This window comes from Epinephelus lanceolatus, chromosome 19 (assembly GCF_041903045.1).
Source record: "Epinephelus lanceolatus isolate andai-2023 chromosome 19, ASM4190304v1, whole genome shotgun sequence".
Lineage (NCBI taxonomy): Eukaryota > Metazoa > Chordata > Actinopteri > Perciformes > Serranidae > Epinephelus > Epinephelus lanceolatus.
The window spans coordinates 11,123,531-11,145,489 of NC_135752.1; the positions used below are offsets into that span (position 1 = coordinate 11,123,531).

General features: G+C 42.0%; 1 protein-coding gene across 2 annotated transcripts in view; it reads left to right on the plus strand.

Moving 5' to 3' along the window:
- The window catches only part of col5a1 (procollagen, type V, alpha 1), an 89,072-nt gene that overhangs the window by 62,440 nt on the left and 4,673 nt on the right, over positions 1-21,959 (plus strand). The window contains exons 30-64 of one of the 2 annotated variants that reach the window (XM_033646867.2): positions 976-1,083; positions 3,022-3,075; positions 3,545-3,598; positions 4,381-4,425; positions 4,606-4,659; positions 4,742-4,786; positions 4,883-4,936; positions 5,046-5,099; positions 5,200-5,253; positions 7,186-7,293; positions 7,449-7,538; positions 8,094-8,147; positions 8,443-8,550; positions 8,687-8,794; positions 9,980-10,033; positions 10,176-10,229; positions 10,358-10,465; positions 10,560-10,613; positions 10,742-10,849; positions 13,387-13,440; positions 13,682-13,789; positions 13,939-13,992; positions 14,093-14,146; positions 14,274-14,327; positions 14,431-14,484; positions 14,600-14,707; positions 14,913-14,966; positions 15,083-15,136; positions 15,368-15,475; positions 15,768-15,821; positions 15,917-15,952; positions 16,062-16,115; positions 16,260-16,527; positions 18,525-18,637; positions 20,361-20,429. In XM_033646867.2, the coding sequence (XP_033502758.1) occupies positions 976-1,083; positions 3,022-3,075; positions 3,545-3,598; positions 4,381-4,425; positions 4,606-4,659; positions 4,742-4,786; positions 4,883-4,936; positions 5,046-5,099; positions 5,200-5,253; positions 7,186-7,293; positions 7,449-7,538; positions 8,094-8,147; positions 8,443-8,550; positions 8,687-8,794; positions 9,980-10,033; positions 10,176-10,229; positions 10,358-10,465; positions 10,560-10,613; positions 10,742-10,849; positions 13,387-13,440; positions 13,682-13,789; positions 13,939-13,992; positions 14,093-14,146; positions 14,274-14,327; positions 14,431-14,484; positions 14,600-14,707; positions 14,913-14,966; positions 15,083-15,136; positions 15,368-15,475; positions 15,768-15,821; positions 15,917-15,952; positions 16,062-16,115; positions 16,260-16,527; positions 18,525-18,637; positions 20,361-20,429 (2,664 nt within the window). Of the gene's footprint in view, positions 1-975; positions 1,084-3,021; positions 3,076-3,544; positions 3,599-4,380; positions 4,426-4,605; positions 4,660-4,741; positions 4,787-4,882; positions 4,937-5,045; positions 5,100-5,199; positions 5,254-7,185; positions 7,294-7,448; positions 7,539-8,093; positions 8,148-8,442; positions 8,551-8,686; positions 8,795-9,979; positions 10,034-10,175; positions 10,230-10,357; positions 10,466-10,559; positions 10,614-10,741; positions 10,850-13,386; positions 13,441-13,681; positions 13,790-13,938; positions 13,993-14,092; positions 14,147-14,273; positions 14,328-14,430; positions 14,485-14,599; positions 14,708-14,912; positions 14,967-15,082; positions 15,137-15,367; positions 15,476-15,767; positions 15,822-15,916; positions 15,953-16,061; positions 16,116-16,259; positions 16,528-18,524; positions 18,638-20,226; positions 20,296-20,360; positions 20,430-21,959 lie in introns of both variants that reach the window. The other variant, XM_033646866.2, reaches the window with a different exon arrangement.

The window sequence follows — 21,959 nt, forward strand, 5'->3', positions numbered from 1 at the left end:
AACTATCACTACATGTATGCCGGGTGTCTACACTAACAATATTTTGGAGCACATAAAATGGATACCTATTAAAACGCTGCTGACCCTGCTTTTGGCGTTGTGTTTTAGTCTGGATGGGCGTAAATGGAGACACCCATGTTCACTTCCTGACTGCGTCTTATCACTTACAATGTGTCAAGTCAAAACATTATAGATAGGTCTACATACACATTGTGATTTTATCCTTCTTGTGTGGGAAGTCCTTTCCCATTGCCATAGCTTCCTTCAGGAATGATAATGCTCCTGGTGCTGCTCTGATAGATTGCCGTATTTACTTTATAACGACTCCCAATCTGTTTTCTGCCGCCTTGACCACCTTATACTCATGCATTAGTTTAAGTAAGAGTTTCGTCGCGTCGTCAGTTCAAGCATAAATATTTAGTCTTACTTTTTGTCATCTCTGTAGCATTATCTGTGTCTAAGCAACCAACTGCAGAGTAGACAATCTGCTTCCTGTTTACACAGGCATCGTTTTAAAACGCTGTTGAAAAATTAATATGTATTAGTGTGGTTGGGGCCTAAGGAGAGCACGGATGAAAAAAAATAAGAAAAATCAGTCTTGTGAAACAACTGAAACTGTTGGGCCTCTAAAGGTACATTAATGTTCATGCAGGTTGTAGAGGGCAATAACGCAAACTTCTATTGTAGTGTTTCATGCAGTTCAACTGGTGTAATGAGCCAAGAAAGGTAGACATTCACCAGCAAGTGGCAGGAAAGAGCAAATGGTCTAGTTGGTGTATACATAATATAAGTGATTTAGGTATTAAAATATATTTAACACAATACATTCAACATATTTTACAAGAAAACTCCACATGGTAGCTTTAAGGAAAATAATCATTTCTAAGTGTGTGCTCAGAGTTAATGCTGACAGTGGATCTAGTGTATCATGTTCAAGTATAAGGCATGTGATATTTGTGCTTCTTGTGTTTCCAGGGAGAGCTTGGACCAGCAGGACCCAGGGGAGAAGATGGTCCTGAGGGACCAAAGGGTCGCTCAGGTCTCCCAGGAGATGCTGGTCCTCTCGGCCCAAGTGGTGAGAAGGTAAGCACCTTTGATATCCCACACGCACTGTGTCCTCTGCCTACATTTTGCACTGACTGATGAAACTGAATAAAAAACCAAGTTGTAATTTTGTATCATCAGTCATGTTTGATCTGGGATGATAGCTCAGCATGGCTTAACAAGGGAAATAGTTTTTCCAATCGTTCTCTTCTGAACAGCAATCGATTTTTCATTGCTGCTACTCTTGAACCAGCTGGGAGCATACAATGGATTCAGTTTTTAGCAATCATTATTGTTAAATTGAACACTGGGTTAGCACTTGATGACAATACCTCAGACATGTTTGTAGTTTAAAAAGAATTCTTATATTTGTCTTTTACTAAAGGTTTAAACACTGGATTGAACTGTTGTTGAGTATCATTGAGACTGTACTAACAAATTCATGCACAGTCTGATTTGGCAAGTCATTAGCCAAAGTCGAAGGGAACACTGTGATAATGTTCCACAGTAGCCACAGTGCACATGTTTATTATCCTTAAAGCTTAAAGTGCTTGTTCTGAATCTGAATTGAATTTGCATTACGGCAGTAACGCCATTATAAATATAGACTCGGATCTGTATCTGGATCACACATGAGCTAACAGCTGAGTCATTTTCATATTGGATTGTATCTTGCACAGCAGCCAACATTTTAACATTCAAACACTGAGCTGGTTCTAATAAATGCTGCTGTGTTTAGCAGGTGTTCATTTGTAGTTTTACTACCAGAATAACACTGCTATTCTGTTTACATTCGTTGCTGTATGGATGTAGTATAATCCAATCTGTCTTTGCTGGCAAGTTACTCATTAAGAGATAAACATTGTTAGAAATTCTAGTGATGATTTTATTATTTTTGTGTCATTGATAACCCAGAAAAATATTTCTATAATTCTATTTCTATTTTATATATTTATAATGTTGAAAAATATTTTATATACATAGTTACATTAATACCAGGTGTCTCATATAAGCATCAGGTAATATAGAATTGCATAATGTGTGAAGCCATGATGATGTCATTAGGGCATTTAGAACAGGCCTCCAGGAATGCCGCTCAACCGGGCTTCCAGTTTTTTCCCAGTGGCCACTTGGGGTATTGCAGCAAGAACATTCCCTGCGACCCAAAAAGCATTTCTCTCATAGACCACTATTATAAAAGAGACATCTGTAAAACTGTTGACAGGGCACCTCAAACTGCAAACTAGGTCAAATATGACTCTGTCTTGTATGTGGTTTTGATTCAATTAAGGTTTTATATTTGTAAAACTTTCCTCAAGTCGAGAAAAGGGTAGAGCGGGAACTTGCTTGCGGGGCCAGCATGAGAAATGCTACTGCTTATATTTAGTGGGCCACATTTCCCAGAAAAAAACCTGGAAGCTAGATACTTTTTTTGCTGTATGCGCCAGGTCAACAATTCTCATTAGGCTGAATAGGAGCCATCTTGGCATCCAGTCACGCAACACAGCATGCTTTTCTGGCTAATCTGACCCACAATTCTTTGCAATATGCAAATGCAATATGTAGCATTGACTGAACCGCAAACAAACGACAGCTCTGTAACAGCTGTAAGAAGCCGCAGTGATGGATGACAGCACATTCAAGTGGATGATGGCCACTCAAACAGTTATAATGGCAATTTTGATTAAGTGAAGTAGTAGTATGTCCTGATTGTGTGCATACTGTACTGCATGCAACAGTACGTACTGCGTAAAAGCAGCTGCAGTACCTACTGAAAGAAAGAAGGGAAAGTATGTGATTTGGAACGCAGGTTGAATATCAAAATATCTCTGTCTCTTCTGAATCAAATTTGATTATTTGGTTTTTTAAATCTGTATCTAATGAGTCCCCCAGCCTTATGGAAGTGCAGTACTAAATGGCTGGAATAGCCTGTGAATCTAAGTGAATCTAATCAAATTTGCCTTTTCTCATTCACAGGGTAAACTTGGAGTTCCTGGATTGCCAGGATACCCAGGAAGACAAGGACCAAAGGTAACTGAACACATATTGGTATTACTCACCAACAGCATCATTAGTTCACTGGTATCAGTAGAGAGTAAGTTAAAAGCATATTGAACCACAATATATTTGGCAAAAGTGTCACAACACATGCATGTTTCTGTGTGTATTTGAAAGAGAATAAAAAATTCATACATGTGCATGTGAAGGCTGCTTTGCTAAACTTTTGATGGCTCATCCTTTAGCCTCTCAGAGGCAAAGCCGCAGTCTGACAAGTGGACATGCTTGAAGCTCCCTGATCAAAGAGCCGGGGATTTGAATATGCCTTTTGGTGCCAGCCCTCATCCCCTAATACGACAACAATAAAACACTGCTTTTATTTATGGTGCACCCTATCTCCTGTTGCATTTAATATGCTAGTGCTATCTCAGGGAATAAACAAGGCTTATAATATTTAAGGTTTGTCTATCAAATGATTAATTACTCTCTTTCTCTCACACAGGGATCTCAAGGTTTCCAAGGTTTCCCTGGCGCCAATGGAGAGAAAGGAGCTCGGGTATGTCAGATAGGCTCCTTATTATTCTTCTCATTCCTACAAGGGTTGGATCAATACTGGTGTAGTGCTGGAGACAGGCTCCTGTCCGAGGTCCAGATTTATCAACCTGGAGCAAGTTGCATGGCTCTAAAATAAAGATTTTCACCAAGGACAGAAAGACAATTGCATTCCCTCGTCTTTACCACTTACACAACTCATTTGGAACCACCAAAAGCATTGTTTATCACTTTGCGGTACTTGAGCAATGTTTCATTTTCTTTGTTTAAGGGACGGGCCATTAGCCTGGCTGCAAGAGTAATGGTTTGCCACCACGAGTAGAGCAAGGCACATAAAGCTTTTCATCTTCACAAAACATTTGTGATGTTTATGGGACCAAGCTTCCAGACAGAGAGGGATAACAGTGCCATTAACACAGTTTCAAAGCACTTCATTAAAACTTAAAAGCCACACAAAAGATATAATTGTTTTTCTCATTAAAGTTTTATGCAGCACAGTAATTGTACCATTGCTTTCAAATTATTATGTTGTGCTTTATTGTTTATTATGTGCCCTATTCTGAAATAGTAATGAATCTAATGTATGTGATGATAAATGCTGATGCTCATTTCTAAACAGATGATATTACTATTAATGATAAAAGAAGATCTCCTAAATTGCCCAATTCTGTTGAAATCTGTTTGCAAATGTTGCTGTCTGCTGGCATTAGATTCATTCTTCAAGAGGATGCAGCCTCTTAATGACGTGACTCCTTTGATCATTGTGTGTGTTCTCTGTGTCCACAGGGAACAGCAGGAAAGCCTGGCCCACGCGGACAGAGGGGACCGACGGTAAGTCTTACTCAGCAGACACGTGCTTGTATACAGATGGCGAGCTTGGCACTTGAGACGAAATGGAGGTTCAACCTGTGCATGCTCAAGGGGAACCCACACTCAACAGTTTCATTTTCAGGTCACAAAAATCTCTCAGGACCCTTTCTATGATTTTAATCACTTTGTCTTGTCATCAAGGGACCTCGAGGAGAGAGAGGACCAAGAGGACCAACAGGAAAAGCTGGACCCAAGGTGCGTACATTTATTTTACTGCCACTTTCTTGCATATGTTGTGGTACAAGTTCACCATTTTCTCCTCATTCTGCCTCCTCAGGGTAACTCAGGAAATGACGGCCCACCAGGACCTCCCGGTGAGAGGGTAGGTATCGTCACACTGTTATCAAAGGTCATTTTACTCTCATAACATGTAGAGTCAACTGATTATTAACCAAGATTCATTTCTTGTCTGTTTCAGGGTCTGCCAGGGCCTCAGGGACCAACAGGTTTCCCAGGACCAAAGGGCCCTCCTGTGAGTCCAAACTCATACAACACACACACACACTATTTTGTAAACCCATCATACCTTTTCCTTTGGCATTCTTTACACATCCAGTCATCTATTTGTGTGTATTTCTCAGGGACCTGCAGGAAAAGATGGACTGCCTGGACATCCTGGACAGAGAGGAGAGACCGTGAGTAAACTAGTTTGATTACACAGCTCTGCATCTGTGTACAACAGAGTCATTTGACTCGTATGTCATGTAATTCTGTTTTTGCCTCTGTAATAAACAGGGATTCCAAGGCAAGACTGGCCCTCCCGGCCCCCCAGGCGTGGTTGGACCACAGGTGAGTCACAGTCTCTGATCATCTTGCTGTATTGCTCCCTTACATGTACGGTTAGTATTATCACCACAACTTATATTGGTTGATTCTTCTGTGCATAGACAAATCTCTATTAAGAAATACTGAATATTATTCATATTCAACTCAAAATCAGTTGATGCAAAATTTCACCCCTTCTATGCACATGAGCCTCATTGCAGTATCCGTCCAAGTCACAAAGATCAGTACTAATATAGTCACACGCAGTCAAAGTGAAATTATTAGTATCTTCAAAGAGTTCTTGGTACCCACAGCCTGTAAAAATAATGAATGTAGCTACTGTGACGTCACCCGTTGGTTTGTGGACTTCCATTTTCAAACCTCAATTTCAACATTTTGGCCATGGGCTTCTTGGTTTTTTGGAGCCAGAATTGACCATATTTGTGTGAGAGGCTGGTGCTGTGGAGGAGCGAGGGATGGCTCTGACTGAGAGGTCAAGGAAACTTATCAGCAGACAGCCTCAATGTCTCAATGTGGCCCACCCTCAATTATACTTAACTTTGAGCTTTAATAAAACGTAAATGGGTGAGTTATATAAAAATTCACCCCCCTGCACAGGCTGTAAACATGTTTATTTCTGCTGTAAAGTTGGGCATTTTAACACCGGGGTCTATGGGGGTTGACTAGCTTCTGGAGCCAGGTTCAAGTTGCCATTTAAAGAACCGCTGTTTATAGCACTTCTGTGTTGGCTTCATTTTTCAGCCCTGGAGGTGATAATTGAAGCCTAAACATAAGGGGTGACACGCCAATGTTACAAAGTAATGCATTTGTCTAATCACATTACATTTCTCTGTAGTAACATAACACATTACGCAATCACATTATAGTTACTTATTAAACAATTATGCCGTTACTTGTGATACATAAGTTCTTCAATTATCTGCGTAATTGGTGGGTAGAAAAAACTCATGGGACATGCTGACAACAGTGATGCTGTCTAGTATTGCTTTATTATTTTAAGGCAACTGGGAATTCTACTAGGTGGTGTAAGGAAGGTCAAACTTTTTTATAATGTTTTAAGTATTGATATATTTTATATTACCTGATAATGCATTTCAGGCATTGTTGTGGAGTAACACAAAAGTATTGTAATGAATTACTTTCTACAGGGAGTAATTAAGTAATGCATTACTTTTTTTTTTAAAGTAATAAGTATTGTGTAATTCATTACTTTATTTTAAAATGACACTGGTCACAGTCAGCACTGACCCAAATACTCCTTGTCTGAAGTTTTGAGGAATGCCTCTACACTTCATCGATCAAGACCTGTAGCTCGCAGCCTTAAAATTTCAGTTTTCTTTTTCTCTTTGCAGTTGTTCTGTTCCCTGTGTTCTCAACACAAAGGCAGCATTCATACTTTAACAAATGGATAATTGCAATCAAATGCCAAAAAGTTGTGTTGTAGTGGTACCTGTACAGAAACCCGTGGGTGATCATTAAGATGTGCACTAGTAAAGCTACCAGAATGCTCCCAGCATTTTGTCTTTCAGACGAAAAATGGATTTATCCTCATACTTATATCTCACGAGCCATGACTTAAGTGTTGTTTATCCTCTTTCATATTAACACTGGGCTCTTCATCCATTATGCATAAGCGTTTAACAGACTTTCCCTCCCAGCCGCTCTGCTAATGCCAGCTGAGAACATTGATGATAACGTAGCTGTATGTGGCCTTAATGACTAGTAGGCCTCCCACACAGCAAATGCTCAGCTTCTCCATGCCGTGGTTTGTAATAGATGGAGAAATTGTAACATCTTTTTTTTTTTTTATTGAATTGTTGATTTTGCTCACAATGTTCCTTTATACTGTAGTTCCTCTTCTTCACACCTCCTCTGCAACTGGGTTTTAGAGTGGTAGTGTATATGATTTTATTTTTGTTTTTTTTTCTATTGTAGGGACCAACAGGTGAGACTGGACCAATGGGAGATCGGGGTCATCCTGGACCCCCAGGCCCACCTGGTGAGCAGGGTCTACCTGGAGCTGCAGGGAAAGAAGGAGCCAAGGTAAATCATTTTTTAGTATAATACATACCAGTGATAACACTGTCCCCATCACATACTGAGTGTTTGTTTTGTAGAATGAACACTTATCTAAATTTACCATTTGACCATAACACTAATTTTACACACAGTTAATGGCATTGTGTTTTAATCCACAGGGTGACCCCGGTCCTGCTGGCCCAGCAGGTAAGGATGGCCCTCCTGGGCCAAGAGGTTTCCCTGGAGAGAGAGGTCTGCCTGGCCCTGTGGTTAGTATTCCCTTCTGCTCAGCACAAAAGCATGTCACAAATTCAGTATCTCTCACAGCTTGGTTATTGCATAATAGTTCTGGGCTATTAAATCTCTGTAAGACTGTGGTTAAACTTCTAGAATCAGACATGATATCACATCCCTGAGTGGGCTTCAGAAGAAGAACAGTGTGCTCTAGGCTGTTCATTTTTTAAATTTTTTATTCTATTCTAACTTGACAAAGTCATGTCCCGGTAGTTACGCAATTCACACTGTTTTCTAACAGCAAACTTGTTAGAAAAAAAATCAACGGCAGAAAACAGCTTTTAGTTTAACTCTAGGATGCAAAAAAATTGTGATACACCTGTTCCTTTGTAATATGAAGGATGTTTGCAGCAGTTTTAGTAAATCACTGTTCTCCCCGGCTGCTCTCAGCCTCCACTTTGGGGACTATAGGAGGTTTTCCATCTCACACTGAGCCTGTTTGAAGATTGGGAGTCCAGCATGAGGCAGGATGTGTGCTTCCCCAACAGATGTGTTTGTCTCTGATGCCTTCATTTTATTTTGTTCTGCAGGGGGCTCACGGCCTAAAAGGGAATGAAGGACCCCACGGCCCACCTGGACCTGCTGTGAGTACGATTTACTGCATCCACATCCTCAGTTTGTCACTCTCATTCTCTCACTGTGACTCTCACCTTACCTATTCTGTCTCCACGACTGGGGATTGTCTTCATAGCAAAGTTCCCACCCTCAGTTGTTCTAGGCTCTTATATAATATAATGATATGCACAGTTTGCTACTTACATAAGAGAGGTCTGACCTATTTGGTAGATGTGCCTGATGTTATGATTTTGTTCCAGTCTTAACACTTAGATGTCTTCAATACTTGTCCTGTACTAACATTACTGTGTGGTGGTATTGTAGGGTTCTCCTGGTGAGCGTGGTCCCGCCGGCCCTGCTGGACCTACTGGTCTCCCTGGACGTCCTGGCCCCCAGGGACCTCCAGGCCCCGCTGGAGAGAAAGGTGGACCGGTAAGAACATTGAATTATCAAGATTATGGGACATACAGATCAATAAAAAATATTTCTATCACGATTTGGGTGAAAACATTTCACATAATAAGCATGGCTGACAACATGGTGTTATGTTATGAAAAACATATTTTAGGGAGAGAAAGGACCTCAAGGACCAGCTGGAAGAGACGGTATTCAGGGACCTGTGGGTCTGCCAGGACCTGGAGGACCTCCCGGACCACCTGGAGAGGACGGAGACAAGGTGAGTTACTTTTCATATCTTTTTTTCCCATCCACTTAAAAAGAAAAATGATAAAATTCAATAAAGCTCAGAGTGCTCTGCATACACACACACACACACACACACACACACACACACAAACACACACACACGCGCGCTAATATGCAGCACAGTTACCACCTTAAAAGGACACTGAACTTTACAGTTGAGATCTAAGCCAGAGATCCTCTTGTCTCTTTCCCTGTGACCTTAAACACTCTGAGGGGAATTTGTCTGACAGAGTTTGCATCGATTAACAGATCTTTAAAAGGCGAACCTGCCTTGTTGCAGCTTTGTTCTCCTCTCTACAAACAGACAGAGGAGAGGGAGGAATTTTGTGGCAATGACAGAATGTGTGAAAGTGACCCTTTAGTATTCAGAAGCAAGAACAACTCCTCATCCCCCTCTAAAAACATTTGCAGGAAGATCAGCCACGGAGATACTCTGAGGATAATCTCTTATCCTTTGAAGAATGCCTCAGTTCTTAACCGGCCTTACATTGGTCCCCATGGTGCAGACGGACACAGAGAATACAGAGGGTATTTGCCATGCAGATAAAAAGGATCTCTCAAGCTAATGTTTACACACATTCAGACACTTTCTCATTATAAGTTCTGTCCACAGGGAACGAACAACTCCAAGGCCTTTATTTTAAGACTAATACTGCCTCACAAAGAGCATTGTCTGACTCAAACCCAAAAGTAAATGCCTTTGGCTTTGGCAGATATTAACATTATTTCTCCAAACACCCACAGCATGAGGAGGCTTTGAAAGAATGGTGCAAGGTTCTTCACTCTGGGAATGCTCATGCAAACAGGTTGAGACGGGACTAATTATCTATTGTGTTTTGGTTGGTAACGGTGCCAGTAACTCAGCCATCACGATAAGCCCCCCCTCAGATGTGAACTATATTTGTCACTATTTGTCAGAGAAGAAGAGATATAATTGAAATATCCATTGACAGATCTCTAAAAAAGATCCAAAAGGTGGGATACAGTAGAGTAAAGGTTTTTATTGTGCTTTGATATGTCAGTTTCTGTTCTGGGTGTTTGATGATAATTTAACATTATTCACTGTCACATTTTTATCTCACTCTCGCTTGTGTATTTCTTTGACTTGAGAGTTTTATCTGTCTTCTTTTTACAATGTGATCGTGTCGTTCCACAGGGAGAGCTTGGAGAGCCCGGCCAGAAAGGAGGCAAAGGTGACAAAGGAGAACATGTAAGTTGTTTATTTACAGCAACCATAAATACATTATTTACGTATCATTTGACCACCTGAGATTGTACGGCTGATCCATTATAACTTTGAATTCAAGTTTTTGAGTTGATGGACATTTCGATGTGTTCCTATTCCTCTGCAGGGTCCACCTGGTCCCACCGGCCCTCAGGGACCTGTTGGAGCGCCCGGTCCTGCTGTAAGTGTCGAGTTTGGATTAGGTGTTCAGCTCATGCAGCGCTTCATCTACTGTATCTGGTAGGCCAACAGTACCACCAGCCTTTACATCTTCTGATCGTGACTCCTTCCATCTGTCGCATTGTGCAGGGTGCAGATGGTGAGCCAGGTCCCAGAGGTCAGCAGGGTCTGTTCGGCCAGAAGGGAGACGAAGGATCAAGAGGATTCCCCGGACCTCCAGGTCCAGTTGGGCTGCAGGTGCGGACTGTGATCAAACATTTAAACTATGGTCATTGATGTATCATTAAGAAACACTGAGACAATGTGATTAAACCCTCTGCACACTCCTCAGGGCTTGCCTGGTCCACCAGGTGAGAAAGGTGAAACTGGAGACGTTGGTCAGATGGTAAGTGTATATGTGTTTACATACAGTATATGTATATATATGAATGACTTAGTACATCACATTATAACATTAGCAGTTTGCATATGAAATGTCTTTACTCAATAGACTGTATCCTCTCTTACATATAGGGTCCACCTGGTCCCCCCGGTCCCAGAGGCCCCTCAGGACCCCCAGGAGCTGATGGACCTCAGGGACCTCCTGGTGGCATTGGAAACCCTGGTGCTGTTGGAGAAAAGGTAAACCTCTCTGGGCTAGGTATGCTTGAAAACTAGACATCTAGAAACAGATATTTAGTATGGGTCTCATGCTTGGGTGAGGCAAGTTGACTTGACAGCGCCCCCAGACAATTTTCAAAGTTGAAGCCCCCACCTCTATATTTCATGTAGATTAACAAATTTTGGAAGACAGATGTCTTGTTGAAGAGTAGAGTGGTGCAGCTGGAGTTTTGTTTAAGCAGTTCGAGTAACATAATGCCATTTTTGATGGCTTTCTTGGCAGCAAATGTTTTTAAATTACATCTGCCACTTTAGTTGGTGTAAGTGTAAACACAGACATCTCCAAAGTCACATAAACTCCTTTCAGTTATGTTGTTTTGCAGCTCTTTTCATTTGATACTAATTATATCTATCCTGTCAGCAATTAAGTAAATGGACAATATAATCACTTCAGTAAACAAAAAATTAGGCAAACAGTAAACTCACATTTATTGTACTTCAAGTTTGCACCCTAACCTCACAGGTATTTGTCTACCAAAACAAAATTTTGCACATAATTACACACAGAAATTGTGATTTAATTGTTTCCTGGAACATCAGTTTAACTGATGACTGTATTTGGACTGCTGTATAATCATATTTGACATATTATGTATTCGTGTTTTGGGACTCAACTCCCAGAGAAAAACAGTCTTCGCTTGGAGAAGCCAGCCTGAACTGAAACTTTTAAACTGGAAGTGAGAAACAGTTGTGATTAGCCGCCATGGAAGTCCACTCAACCTGCTGAAATGTATTCTTTCAGCTGACAATGTATTCATCGTGCTACAGCCTTTTTGTTCCAGATGGCACCTCTGGTCCTGTTCCAAAGAAACTGAGTTGCCATGTCTCTCTTGATGTGAATTTTTAAAGTAAAGATGATGCAGTTTTTCCAGAATGGTAGACATCACAACAAAGGCCCCCAAGTGGGCTCAGTGTTTTGTTTTCCAAACCACTGTGGCACCTGATCGTGTGCACATTTTTAATGTAAACCCACTTTAAGATAGATGTCATTCAGTTTTTATCCAGTTGACTTGTTTTTGTAACACTTTGGAAGTGACAGTTTCAGTGTGCTAGCAGTTTGTTTGAGTGCTCTGTGGTAAAGACTGTGAATGATACCTCTTTAAAAGGCTTTTGCAGCCATTAATATTTCCCATGCCTATTTATATGAGACCCTTGTAAGTGGGCCATGATCATTTATATCCGCAGCAGAATGACAGATGCACAGCAAATCCAATGGACGGGTTGCCCATCCCCAGCAGAACTATCGCTGGGTGAAGAGAGTATGAATAAATACTCAAAGGCACTGTACTTGCAAGATGATACATGCATTATTAAAAGGAGCCTCTTAAAAATCAGCATTTGTTGCTGCTGTTTCATAATGAAAGGCCTGCATCAGTGGCTTTTGCAGCCGTTGGACTGCAGCGCTGTGCACTTTTTCATCACTTTCTGTCCGTAGTGATGGTTTGATTTGTTTTATCTGGTTGAGTCAATAGAATCACCTTTTGCCCCTTTATAATATCCCAGAGGATAGCCTGTCCTTCTCCTGTGCAAACAAACACAGCACTCTTTTGGCTAATCACTCTTTAGCTGATCTGGCATTTTATTGGCCAGCTAAGGGAGCTGACAAGTGACTGAGCTCAGGCCTTTTTTTTCTTTTTTTTTGTAAACACATCCCTCATATATCTGTGATGAGCAGCTGTCTTTCATGCCCTCGGTTTTCCTGTTGTCAGCAGATTTTAGCAGCAGCCCTGTGGTGAACAGGAGCAGGTTGTTGTAAGGATGGAGTCGAGGCATGTGCAGAGCTTCTCAGATGCAACATTGCATTAAGACCAGCTCCTAATACAGGAGGATCAGTCATGCTTTTAAACAGGCATACCAAGTGCTTAGAGTGGATTTCTTGACAGCAACAAGAGAGGGTTTGGAAGGCAGCCAGACACTAATTTAGAGTATCAGCTGATGCTCACAATACAGAGCTGTTTTTCCTGCTAGAGAGAATACGGACATGCTTATCATAACATCACCTCACAGCTTGGCTCTGGCTCTGCAGAGCTGTGCTATCGATTGGCACCCTGTCTCCCAAATATGACATGAGCTGGTATTTGTACCTTAAACAGGTGTGGCAGACTGTATCTGCAGTAAACCCCAGCAGAGAGGATGGTAGCCGTATGTGACAGTGAATAACGATAGTGCCTCGTGTATAGGTGAGTCAACAGGGCAACTATCCAATAAGGCAGGGGAAAGAGGACAAGATGTATGGGCAGGGTCCAGGGAGAACAGTGAGGTCAGCGCCCTCCTGCGCTCCAGCCACCCAACCTGCCTGCACTTGATGGATTGAAATCTCTTGTGTCATCTCTTTCTATCCCCATTTGGGTGACAAGGGCACCGGGACAGTGAGGGCTGCTGTAAATGATGGGATTTTTAGAACCATGTTAGATCAACAAATCACTTTTCTGATAATATATGTGTCTCCTCACCCTCTGATATCCCCTCCCTCTCTCTCTACCTCTGTCTCTTATCAGGGAGATGCCGGTGAAACAGGAGAGCCAGGTCTTCAGGGAGAAGTTGGTCCACCAGTGAGTTATTCCATTCTCTTTCCTCCATATTTACATGAACTGCCAACAAAAAATGGAAGGACCAACAATAATTTCATCACCAACTGAATCATTGTTGATCAATACCTGGGCTACAAATCATTTTATCTACAATGACCATATAGTATAATTAGGCTGTTCAATTTTCAAAGTTTCCATTGTCATTTTGCACTTGTTTTTGTTTTACAAAAAACAATCTCTAACGCACTGCGTATTATTCCAGGGTCCAAGAGGAGAACGAGGAGAAAAGGGAGAGGGTGGTCCAGCTGGTACAGCAGGGCCTCCTGGCCCTAAGGGTCCCCCCGGAGATGATGGTCCCAAAGGCAGCCCTGTAAGTCTTTTTCCACCATTGACTCAAAAAAGACACTCTATTTTATGAATCATTGTACTCTCACTACCTATTTTAGCTCACAAAAAGGACAACCATTGTGACCTCAGCCAGCTCTCAGAAAAAGTAATGCAACTTTTATTGATTTTCAGGGTCCAAGTGGTTTCCCTGGTGACCCTGGCCCCCCTGGAGAGCCTGGTCCAGCTGTACGTATGGCATGAAAGAAAAACTGGTGCAAAGTCTATTTTTACTGTTTGTTTTTAATGCAATGCAGTATAACTGGGGCTGTGTTCATTTCTCATGCAGGGGTTAGACGGTCCCCCTGGTGACAAGGGAGATGATGGAGAGGCTGGTCAAGCTGTGAGTATTGTGTTCCAGTTGTGTTCAACTACCACTCTATGTGCCGAAAAGAAATTGTTCCATGACATTCTATTTAAATTACAAAATACATACTGATTGATTTTTATTTCATAAAATTTCAAACTAGGGTTCTCCTGGACCCACTGGAGAGTCTGGTCCCTCTGGACCACCAGGAAAGAGAGTAAGTACCGTCCTTGTCATTGCAAAATATTATCGATGTCAAAATGCTGAAAATGTTCTGCCTTTGTATTTCACATTAATCTTTGTAATCTTTTTTTTAATAGGGCCCCCCTGGAGCAGCAGGACCTGAGGGAAGACAAGGAGAGAAGGGAGCCAAGGTAATAGATCCAACAAATACAGATATTCTGTTCACTGACTACATCAACAATGTCAAGTCACCAACAAATGAGCAAGAATCTAATGGTTTGTGTGCATACTCTTTTTGTTTGAAAGGGAGAGTCTGGATTGGAAGGGCCCCAAGGAAAGACAGGTCCTGTTGGTCCTCAAGGATCACCTGGCAAGCCCGGTTCTGAAGGCCTCAGGGGTATCCCTGGCCCAGTTGTAAGTAAAGTGTTTCTTACCGTCACACCAATTTATCACAGCCATATCCCGATGTCGTGTAGTATTGTTAAAACAGCTTACAGAGCAGGTGTACATAAATGGTTTTCAATAAACTGCTGAAAGTAGAGGAGTCATGCTATTTATAGAAACATGTTTTCCTACAAGCCGGGGGTAAAAACATAGTGTAATTGTTATTTTTGTGCAGGGAGAGCAAGGTCTACCTGGTTCTCCAGGCCCCGATGGACCTCCTGGACCTATGGTGAGTAGAAGTGACTGCTGGCCTCTGAACTGAGGTTTCTCACATAATGTGTACGATCTGATCTGAATCCTTAATCAACAGTAATCGCTAACTCCAATGTATCATTGCTCTCACAGGGTCCTCCTGGTTTACCCGGTTTGAAAGGAGACTCTGGTGTCAAAGGAGAAAAGGTGAGCTACTTGCCCAGCTGAATGTCGGATGTAGAGCATAAGCTTAACAGTGTGACTAATGGACCTATTTGCTAACAGATTGATTAGTTCTGTTGTTTCCCTCCAGCCATCAAATCATTACCCTAACGATTAGAGGGTGTGCCAGATAGATGTATTATATGGCTAATGTTTGTGATGGTGTATTATTGACTGCTGTATTGATGATATGTGTGTGTTGTTCTCTACCCTCAGGGCCATCCTGGTCTCATTGGTCTCATCGGACCCCCAGGTGAACAGGGAGAAAAGGGTGACAGAGGTCTTCCTGGTCCTCCAGGATCACATGGTGCAAAAGGAGACAATGTAAGTAAACAAAACTACACTGGAGTCATACTAAAAAGCCCACACATGCTCACACAATCTATTATAAGTCTGTATACCAAAAACAGAGTGAGCGCTGCAGAGTATTTGTGCCAATAGTCATCCCACTGAAGCTTATTGATTATCTTTGTCTTTGTGGTCTTTTTAAAAATTTAGCAGAAGCAAAATGTAGTCACTAGTGTTAATAATCCCTTGTCAGTAGTGTTGCATCAGAAATAAACAATGCTTCACCTGTTGTAACACAACACTCATTGATTCACTTTTTCCCCTTTAGGGTATTGCTGGTCCTTCAGGTCCACTTGGTCCCCTTGGTCCTCCTGGATTACCTGTAAGACTCATCACGTGTTGTACTGCAGCATGTGTGTAACAGAGTGGTGTATAATGTCCAAGCTTATATTGATTTGTGTCCCTTTGTGTCTTTAGGGTCCTCCTGGTCCCAAAGGAGCTAAAGGGTCATCGGTAAGTGTTTTACTCAAAGCTGAATCCCATCAGAAACAGTAACAAGCATGAATCATGACACTTATTAATCATTATAGGATCAATCATCGCTTTAATTTGTCTTGTTTAGGGTCAAACTGGACCAAAGGGAGAGACTGGTGTATCTGGACCTCCTGGCCCTCCTGTAAGTCAAAGACTTTTGAATTGTACTCTATCATCATTTTGGATCTTATCCCCAGTGTGAGTCATTATCTCCAGACATTTACATAATCTCCATCCTTTTCCCTGACTGGCATTTGTCTCTCCTCATTTCATCTCTCTATAACAGGGCCCTCCCGGCGATGTCATCCACCCACTCCCTATCCAGTCTTCCATGAAGGGCAGAACTCGTAGGAGCATAGATGCCAGCCAGATGTTGGACGAAGCAGCCGTGGACGCCAACTACAAGGACTACGACGACGGCATGGAGGAAATCTTTGGCTCGCTTAACTCTCTTAAACTGGAGATTGAGCAGATGAAGCACCCACTGGGCACACAGAGCAACCCCGCTCGTACCTGCAAGGACCTGCAGCTCTGCCATCCTGATTTCCCTGATGGTTTGTATTACACTCCGTCTAAAATGAGGCATGAGGTCTATTGTCTAATCTTTCCCCTCTGCAGTTTTTAATTACTCCACTGAAATGGCTGTTATCACACTGCAGCTCTCTAGAAATGTTGAAGGAAAAAAAGAGCCCTGGCCACATACTATGCAGATTTGAGCTCTGTTGTTTGGCTGCAAGCCTCACTGTGGGAGCCACAACTTAGCTCCCTTCCAATCACACCTATGTGATACACATACACCTCAAGTAGTATACACCCCCAAATTTATGTACATCACCTAAAAGCCATGGTTAGCTTAATGGGGGTTTTGGGCTTGAAAACACAGGGTTAGAAGGTCAGAGTCACTGACCTGTTATATGTCCTGTTGAGTATACAATACAACTACAGCTGATCAATTGATTAGTAAATTGACAGAAAAATAATTGGCAGCTAATTTGATAATAATTAAAGGAATAGTTTATGTCTTTTGGAGTGGGGTTGTATTACTTACTCATTTATAGTCAGTGTATAACATATAGTAGATGGCGGTCAGCATGCCCCCAGTTTGCAGAGGCAGGCAGGACAACCGACAAGGAAGCTAATATTTGTACCGCTGTGGAGGGATCGGCGACAAAACGTATTGCAGCCACCTAAAATCAATTGATATCAATATATATTTAGGATATTCTCACTATTTTACCCTGCCAAAGACCACCCTTTGTGACGGGGAAGCCATGAACAGGTCCTGGTCTTGCTCTTGTCAAAGCCACCTTTTGCCATTAACAAAAAAAGTCATTTTAGCTTGTTTGATTCAGGAACTGCTGATCTACCGCTGCCTCGTTCAGTTAATTTGTTTGTGTTATTGTGTGACTTTGGTAAATCCAAACAAACCCTTAAATGCCAAAGCAACTCAATAACACAAACACCAGCAGCTCCTGCGTTCAGTGATGTTAAATGACTGTTTTCCTCAATGGAGTTTGGTTTTGCAGAGAGGGATATAACGGCTTCAGTTCCCTGTGTGATATCTTTGTCTGACGGTAATGTAAAGAGGTTAAATTATTCTAAATATAGCTTACACTTAAACTGATGCTGATTTTTTTTTTCGGTGGCTCAAATACCTTTTGTTGCTGACCCCTCCATAGCAGTACATTACTCAATCTCTGTGGTGCTGCTTCTGCCTGCTTGTCCGTACTGGGGTTTCGGCGACCACCATCTACTGCATGTAATACACTGACAATAGATAAGTCCCTCATACAACCCCACTCTAAAAGATCCAAACTATCCCTTTAATTGATGGAGTCATTTCTCTAGCAAAAATTCCACTTTCCCCCATTTCAGCTTCTCATTTGGGAGGATTTGCTGCTTGTCTTTTTCTTGTACAATAGTAAATAGATTATCTTTATCTCCCGCTGGGCTTCAGATAATCTTTGCTAACCAAACTGATTATTGATTAATTGAGAAAATAATATAGATCTTTCCATGATGAAAATAATCATTATTTGCAGCTCTTAGAATCAATCACCATTACACGCCACATTTTCAGTATTTCAGCAGCTAATCCATCACAGCTGCATGGCACTTGCAATGGTTTACATATTACTAGTTACTGCAAATATTTGCTTTTCCATGTTCCATCTCTGCATAATGATGTTATCAAACAGCAGAAATCACAAGATGAATGTTTTTGGTAAATTATCTCAAACTTGCTGGAAAACTTTTAATGCTGAATTTGATAGAAAACACCATGTGTTGTATATTTTGTTTCACAAGATATGTAATGTTTGCTTCAGGCAAAGCAATGTCAAACAGTTTGGTGACTTTTTCTCAATACAAGATCTCTAAATATGATATTGGCAAAATACAGATTGATAGTGTAGACACAGAGACATGAAAGATACTTTTAGCCAGGCCATACAATGTCGGACGGTGCCTTGACCTAAAGGAGTACAATATAGGCTTCAAATTATATATACCACTCTATTAATGCTCTCTCTTCCTCTCTCCGTTTCTCCAGGTGAGTACTGGATTGATCCAAACCAGGGCTGCTCTCGGGACTCCTTCAAGGTTTACTGCAACTTCACAGCGGGTGGAGAGAGCTGCATCTTCCCAGATAAGAAATCTGAAGGGGTAAGCCTGCTCGCAAGTACACAAACACTTGCAAATACACATGTTGGACAGTTCAGTTGAACACAACGCAGAAAGGTTGGGATGGCAAGATGATGTAGTGTGAAAAAGAGAAAGGAAACAACACTATTATTTTAGCCTCCAGTTTGTGATTTGATTGACAGTGAAGTAGCATTAGCTGAATACTCCAGATAAGTGAGTGATTTCTTTTCCACACGTCTGGGACTAACCACTGCACACACTGTATAAATAACCCCGACATCTCAAGACAGTGCTAGTTGCAACAGCAACTCTATTGTACCTACTCATGTACCCATATAATTAGCCTCCATGAGATTACCTTGTGTGTTGTTACCAAGAATGTAACGCAACAGGACTCCCTGCAGTTCCCTGCGGGGCCAAAGTTATTTTACAAACATACTAAATCTCAGTTTAGTTCTGACAGTTGGTAACCGCAGAGAGACTCCCTCATTCAGACACACACATTCACTCGTCCATGCTGTTGTTTCTGTGCCATTTTTAGATCGAATACCATTAAGGACCTGTAAAGCCTTTGGCAGGTGACAGACACATTGAGAAGATTTTTGGTTCATTATGCATGAGTGTGCGGAGGAGACGAGAGTAGCAGAGTGGTGAAACATTGGGAACACTGTCTTTGACAAGTCGGGGGTTGTGTAATAGCACAGTGCTACAGCCATTTTAATGATCCCACTCACCGAGCCTCAGAGGAGCAGGAGTTTGCTTAAGCTTAGAATAATGAAGCAGACTTTTTATAGCGTGCTGGTGATGGGCCGCTCTCATTTGTGTCGGGGGTGAAAAGAAAAGCCTGCGCTGTCAGTCTTTCAGCAGAGACTGCAAACACACCCACGTGCGTTTAGATTGGCACAGTTATTATGAGAGCACATAGTTATACTGTCCACGCACTGTACAGAGTCACAGTCACAAAGAGGAGAGAGTCACAGAGAGAATATTTCTCCTCCTCTGCACAGTCCACTCCAGTGTAGAACAACTGAAGGTCACCTTCAAGGCAGCATGGGTCTAATGTGTGCCATCTCCCAGTGATAAGTGATCTCCGGCTCATCATTCATTAACGCATTAAGCTATTGATGACAGTTCCATATCAAACCCTGCTATCTAATTATAGAGAAATTCATCATTGTCATGGCTGAAATCATTAGAGCTGTGCCCTGTTGGCCAATTCACAGCTTTTAATGGCATAACAAAGTTAGTGCACCATGGCTGCACAGCGCTAACACTGAACAGCAGGCATAGAGGCCGCCGTATAAGAGCTCCTTGCAGGCGATCATTTCTTAATTAATCACTGTGTACTCATGAATTTTTCAGCAGCAATTAGCTGCCAGCTACAGTTTGTACTGTACAAAATGGCATAATGGCTTACTAAAATTTTCTGCCCTGGACCGCTTGGTCTGGTTGATCTTACTGAATGCTGTTTCAGGTCTGGAAGACTCCTCAGAGGACATACAGGAGGAGGAAGAGGGGAGGAAGAAAAAAGATGCGATGTGTTTCTGTCAGATGTGTTTCTTTTCTTTAACACTGCTGTTTTTCCCTCCTCTGTCGATCCATGCCCCCAGGCTAGGCTCACCTCCTGGGTAAAAGAGAATCCCGGCTCCTGGTTCAGTGAATTCAAACGTGGTAAACTGGTAAGCCAGACTCCGGACTTTCCCAAGTCCCTTTCCCTTCCCTGAACGCCTCTTATATTTTACAGAGCAAAATGGCAAAATGGCCCAAAGACTCGCCAGGCACATGGTATAGTCACTACAAGAGAGGTTCCCTGGTAAGTGGCCCCGCCTGCGGTCCCAGAGTCCTGGCTGAGGCCTGGAGTCTGTGTGCCTAAGGCTCTGCATGGTCCTGGTTCTGCCCTACAGAGTATGTTTGTGCAGTGACACCTTGCTTGTTGGTTGTTTTTTTATTGTGGTGCATGATTCAGCACGAGCTGCACTCACCTTCAGTCCAAAAACATGGGTGATGCTCTCACAGGAAATGGAGGAGAGGTTTGTGGACCATAGAGACATTATATTTGACATCTAATGGAGTTTAACAAATGGAAAACAATGTGCTGCTGTTTGACTGTTTAAATTTGCTCAGTATATATCCACACCTCTACTGCATTAAGAGAGCATCTCCTCAGAGTGACTGTGTGCCTTGACACTCCCATGACTCAGGAAGCAATATTCTTACATAGCTGATTTAATAGTTGGGACAAAAACACCTGAGAGTGAATACATCACTTAACTCCTCTCTTCCTTACACATAACATTTTTTTAGTCGTAGCTCTCAACAGGTTTCATGCCTCAGCAGGTCATCTATCCTCCATAAGGGGGGACAAATAAGTATCATTCCCTCTCTGCTGCAGCCATTCAGCTGCACTCACATTCCCAGTGTCTCCCTTAAACACTACTTAGATCCGGCAGAGTAGCTCCGAGTCAAACAGGTCAGGCACTCAGTCACCACCCAGGGGCTTCTGGGTACTCAGTCACTGTTGACTTGCGGCTGTGATGATAAAGAGGTAATGTTTCTGTGGCGATGTTGGGCTGGATCCACACACTGCGTGGGGCCGGGGAGGAAGGGGATGAGGAGTAGTGGGGTAAATGAGAAAAGCATGAGACTACCCACCCACTCTGAGGATGAAAACATCAGAACAGTGGCACTTTGTTGAGCCACGGTGCCGACACTCATAGACATATTGCAGAACAAAGTCTTCATTGTTTATATCTTGTGATTAATAAGCTAATTAAATCAATCATGGCCACTAAATTGTTGCACAAATAAACAGAGAGGGTGATAAGCGCATTCTGTTAATGTCAAGTTTGAGTGTCGGTACTCTGGGTTTGTATGTGCATGTGTGTGTGTATGTGTGTGTGTGTGTACGTTGGCTTATGAGCAAGAACAAGTCGAGAAAGACCACATCCAGACTCACAGACGGTTTGCTGCTCTGGCTGCATGGTGTGAATGCTGCATGCGCTCTACTCTCAGTAAGTCCTTTTTGTCTGAAAGACGAAGCGACTATGTGGATCTAATGGATTCCTGATGGTTGGTATGCAGATAGTCACTTATGGACATTACACTGAAAACTGAACCGCGACTGGTTCTAAACCTGATATCTTATCAGTACAGATAACAAAGCAATATAATCAGCTTAATGGAAAATATCTCACTTTTCTCTAACATGGGCGGAAACATCAAAATTCTAGGTTAATTATAGGTTAATTACCAGGCAATTAACATATCATTACTCCAACATATTTCCTATTAAGATAATTACATTTTCATGTACTTACCATAATTTGCTCATATCGGATATACA